The 5,525-nt window shown below is 32.9% G+C and overlaps 1 protein-coding gene across 1 annotated transcript; it reads right to left on the bottom strand.

Annotated features, from left to right (window-relative positions):
* Positions 1 to 834: 834 nt before the first annotated feature.
* LOC129219384 (uncharacterized) lies at positions 835 to 4,704 on the bottom strand. The gene is made up of 2 exons (XM_054853774.1): positions 4,017 to 4,704; positions 835 to 854 (listed from the first exon to the last, which is right to left on the bottom strand). Exons 1-2 carry the CDS (start codon positions 4,702 to 4,704, stop codon positions 835 to 837), a joined length of 708 nt encoding a protein of 235 aa, XP_054709749.1.
* Between the last annotated feature and the right edge of the window lie 821 nt (positions 4,705 to 5,525).

Genomic DNA, 5,525 nt, shown 5'->3' with positions numbered 1-5,525 from the left:
AAAAATAAAACGGAAATACTGGAAACATTTTAAATAAGTTATACGAGATTCGGTAGGTACGTGAACGTACCAGAGAAAAAAACAATAATTTTGTTTCGATTTTAGTTAAAATATTGGTAGTTTTCCTATGATAACCGGCGGTTCCTTGCAAGTTTAATCAAAAATTTGACGGTTCGCCTTGCTAGGTAGGGTACATATATTTGTTTTTAAATTATTTATTACCGATATATCTCTATTTATTTATTTATTTATTTATTTATTTTTTGAAAAGGCTATTTTTGTATGTATGGTTATAAGAAAAAGTAGTATGGATGATTAAATTTTATACGCATAATTTCAGATTTCAGGAACGTCAAGCTCAAAATCTAGAAAAAGAGGAAGTACATGGGATGAATGTAGTTTAAGACGCACCATGGAAGCAGTACAAGATAATCAACTTTGGCCTTTTTAGGAACATTTTGGCATTTCAAAGAACGAACCCATAAAAAGGCCGTTATGGTTTTTTTTGTATTTTAATTCTAAAACGCATTGGCAATTTATATGTTATGGATACACCACTCATTACTGTAATTTTTAAATAATGTCCAATAATATATTCTTAGCTATACGATACTGTTCAAGAAATATTCGCTGAGTTTTTTCAAGAAGATTATAATTTGTTAAGCATTTAATGTTTCGTCTAAATTGAAGATATGTTTATGTAGTTTTAGTAAAAACGGATATTTTGATTATTGCAACTGTAGCTTTAAGTTTAACAACTGATTTATAATATTGGCCTTGTATGGAGCCCTGTTCCTTGCAAGGACGATTGAAAATGCTTTACAAAAGTTAAGTTTAACAAGTAGTGGTTAAATCTAGAATTAAAAAAATAATAATTTATATGATGAACAATAAAACAAAGTGTTAATTAATATATATATATTTAAACTTATGCAGTAATTAAACTCATAAAAACTATTTACTCGTTACAAATGTCTTCCATGGTCTACCACATTTCTAAAAACGAAATAGTTTTATTCAAATTATAAAGCATTTAGGTAGCACGAAATAGTACTGGGTTACAAAAGAAAAATCAGCGGACTCATACATTAAATAATTCATACATACAAATACATACATACATACATACATACATACATATATACATACCTACATACATAAATGCATGCATACATACATACATACATACATACATAAATGCATGTATACATACATACATACATGCATAAATGCATGTATACATACATACATACATAAATGCATGCATACATACATACACGTATTATGTATTTGACAGTTGATCATGTTTCATAATTACCATGATAAAACGATTTTCTTGGGAATGGAACCTCCAATGACTCCTCCATGAGACCCCGTTGCCACCAATGAATTCTTAAATGCTTGTAAAGATCTTTGAAGATAAATAAGTGAGTACAGTACAACTTTACGCCTTAAATTTCGTTGCAAGATTACCTCGAGAGAGTTTTATTTACTTCTGCCATCCCTTGTACGTCACGTTCGTCCGATCCTTTTCTACAATCGCAAAAAAATAGAGAGCTCTCTTCAGTTTCTTTTTTACAAACGTGAAAAGGATTTCCCCCAGAGAAATTTCCTACTTCTAAATTTGCACTTGACGACCATTGGGGAAAGTCGTAGCGTAGAACCTACGAAACGAAACGCGGAATGTGAAAGTGCAGCGAAAATCTACAAAATGGTTCATCACTCAATGAAAATAAAATCCACATACAAGAGGCTTTGTTCCAAGCTCAGATTGCGAGGAAAGAGTTTAATACAAGAAGTGTGCACATTTTAAATAAGTGTGAGTATGTATGGTTTGATTTTAAATCATACAGCTTAGAAATTGTTAAACTAGTTGTCGGTGATTGGGGACTTCTGATTTTAATTGTTGAGTATTAATTAACTATGCTGTTGGATTTTTTAAATGAAAAAAAAAACTGTTGGTTTCTGTTGCACAATTTTATGCTAAGTTGTACAAATTTTATCGTAAATCATGATAGCATGCAAACAACAGCAAGATGTGCCTTTCGTCACAGTGATAACCTTTCTTGATTTTGTTTCCTTCTTCAATTAGGTGAAACAAAATTAAAATTGATCAAATATGACTCCGTCTAAAATTTCTAAGTGAAAACAGAATACAATAATAGAAAAAAAGAATGGCAGATACATTTTTTATAATTTTTATCCACATTATAAAGTTAAATTTTTTTATTTCAATAGAAATTTATTTCAATTTTGTAGGCAGTAACAATATTGTTTGAAAAATAATACACATACTACCTATTTTATTAGAAACTTTTACAGTGGTCAGAGCAGATCTCTAACGTTAGTTAAAATATACTTTCACCTTCCTCAACAATTGGTAAGGATTTTGGAATATTTTTTTTCAACCGTTAGGAAATTAATTTAGTTTCTGGTTCATGAAATCCCGTTTTATCAACAGTAATTAAATCGATATTAATAATGATACTGGTAAAATAATTTTTAAATTTTCGTTTATGTTCAATTTCATTTGTGTGTGTGTGTGTGTGTTTTTTTTTAACAACAGAATAAAAAAAAGTACAAATTATTATACATTAGACTTCTTTAAAGTTAGGATATAGAGCTGAAAAGAATGATAGCTCTTAAAATAGTTTTTGGAAAAAGCGTAGGTCTACTATCTAAAAGTTAATATTTTATCAGCTAATTCAGACGAACTTAAAGTCTTGAAAAACATCTTTGAAGTATTAGATCAAATTGCAAGTACTCTCCGTTACAGGAAATAAGATGAAAAATTAATACAACTTTGTATTCTTTTTTCTTTCAGCTTTTATATTCTATCCTAAATCCCACTAAAACCTTTGTGTGGTTTCTTTGAAAGAAGATCAATGGTTCTAAAAGCGAGCGTCATAATTCACAGGCTGAATAAAACATGGCTTGACATTTGTTTTCAAAGTTCGATAAAAAATATCAACATATTTTGCACATCAAAGAAAATATGACTCGGAACCTCCTTGGGCAATTCATTGCATATCATATGAATGATAAGATGAATGCCTTGAAGCAAAAATTGGTATGCCAGTTCGTACTCTTATCTTTTTTTTTCTATTTGAAAAAAAAGAGAGAAAAGAAAAAAAAATAATGAGGGCGAGAAAGCGAAGGAGGGGGGTGGGAGATCACATAGAATTAAATGAGCTTCTGTAGCATATACCATTATAATTATTATATTTATATCATTAATTTTTTGTCTTAAGAAAGAAATTGCATCAAAAATGCAATCATGGTTGAAAGCAATGCAATGATTTGAAAGGTGGTTACACCGTTTTATGTGACAATATTAGATTACTTGCTTTTGTTATTTTGCATGTATAAAGGTTATTCGGAGACAAAAGTAAAAACTTTGTTGAACAAGTGAACGTACTTTACTTGTGTGATTTTTCAAGCCAAAAAGAAAAAAAAAGAAAGAAAGAAAAAGATCTAATTGCTTTTTGTATTGCGTTTTAATACTTTTAAAGTATGTTTTAATTAAATACTGTTTAAGGCTTTCACGGCCGGCGTCAATATGGAGAGATAACATTTCCGGGCTTATTGGCCGTGGTCTAATTGTAGTAGAAATTCCAGACGTTTCGGCTTGCTTTGCTGCAGCCATCATCAGTGGTTTGAGTTTGGTGAGACTGATTCCTGGCTTCGGTGGCTCGGGTATTTAAGCAAACTGCTGCTGGGCTGCTGGTCCTGATTGGGAGGCGTTCTCAAGCCGATGGTGGAATAAGGTTCCTGATTGGATGGGATTCAAGCCGCTGGGTGATCCTAGTACCTGATTGGATGGGATTCACAAGCCGTGGTGGCTACCGGTTTCTGATTGAATGGGACCACAGTATGTTTTTGACTGTTGTGGAGAGCGGATTTAAGGGCAGGATGCCATGTTTTTGGTAAATTGAAATTCTCCTCTTTTCTGTTGAAATCAAAGGGGTGTTTGAAAATTTCTATAGCTTCGCGATGAAGACGGGCAAAGTAATGACATGTTGTTGCCAAGATTTCTGTGTCTTTAAATTTGATGTTGTGGACTCCTTCTTGTTTGCTGTGTTCGGCTACGGCATACTTATCATAGTTTCCTAAGCGGCAATGACGAACATGCTCAGAAAGGCGTGTCTTGATGCTGCGCTTCGTAGTTTCGACATAAACTGATTCACAGGAGCACGAAATTTCGTAAACTCCAGATGTGGAGAAAGGGCCACGGGGGTCCTTCACCGGGCGATAACAATTCCTAAGTTGAGTGGTGGGCTTGAAAATAGTCTTGATGTTGTGTTTTTCAAGGAGTTTTCCAATTCGGTCAGTAACTCTGTGTAGGTAGGGTAAGAATACTTTCCCTAATGGTTCAGATGGGGTAGACTTCTGTTCGTTATTTTGAGCCCTCTTGGGATGAAGGGCTCTTCTAATTTCTCCTCTAGTGAATCCATTGGCTTGAAATGCTAGCTCAAGGTGTTTCAGTTCCTTCTTCAAATGTGTCGTTTCGCAGATTCTTTCTGCTAGGTGCATAAGGGTATTGATGACAGCCATTTTTTGTCTCTGGTGGTGGTTTGAATTTTTATGGAGGTAACGGTCTGTGTGTGTGGGCTTGCGGTACACTTGGTGGCCGAGCGTCCCGTCTTCTTTTTTCGTCACAAGAACGTCGAGGAAAGGCAGCTGATTATTGCTCTCCTTCTCCATGGTGAAATGAATGCTGGGATTCAGCCAGCATTATTTTTATGTAAAATTATATTAAATGTTTTCCGACACTGGCGCTTTTGAATAAATTTTTGTAAAAGATAGGAATTTTAAATTATAAATTCTGTTTTGGTGAATAAAACTTCAACTTCCATATTGTGTATGTTTTGACATTTTTGAGTAATACAATTTAGTACAGTTAGTACATACATCGTAATGTATGTACGAACATATAGTTATATATATATATATATATATATATATATATATATATATATATATATATATATATATATATATATATATATATATATATATATATATATATATATATATATATATAGTTATTCATATATATCTAAAATTTTAAAACTATATGTTAGTACATACATTACGATGTAGGGGAAGGTCGTTTAGTATCGGACAAGGGCTGCTTCTTAATTCCGCCGCCAGGGGCAGCACGTATTGGGTTAACTTAGTGTGCCGTATTGGGGAAGAAAGCCACAGACGCCATATTGGTTCAAATCAACCGTTCGTTTTGGTGTGCAAAGCTAGTTGTTTGTTTGTTGAGAGAATTGCAGTGCACGAACTTAACTTATAGGGCATATATTTGCACATAGAGTAAGTTATATTGTTTCATTGTTATACCTTTAGACTGATAGTATATTAATCTAAGTATTATGAGCTATAAAAGTGTCTAGCTTAAGTAATAACCTAGTGGTGGTTACAAAACTGCAGCTTTACAGTCGGGTTGTATCGGACAAATCAATTTCGGTTTGTATCGGACAAAGTTACTGGCACCAAAATAAAATGCAGACGGTGTT

The sequence above is a fragment of the Uloborus diversus genome, chromosome 1, assembly GCF_026930045.1.
Source record: "Uloborus diversus isolate 005 chromosome 1, Udiv.v.3.1, whole genome shotgun sequence".
Taxonomy (NCBI): Eukaryota; Metazoa; Arthropoda; class Arachnida; order Araneae; family Uloboridae; genus Uloborus; species Uloborus diversus.
This window is presented reverse-complemented; position numbering and strand designations above follow the sequence as displayed.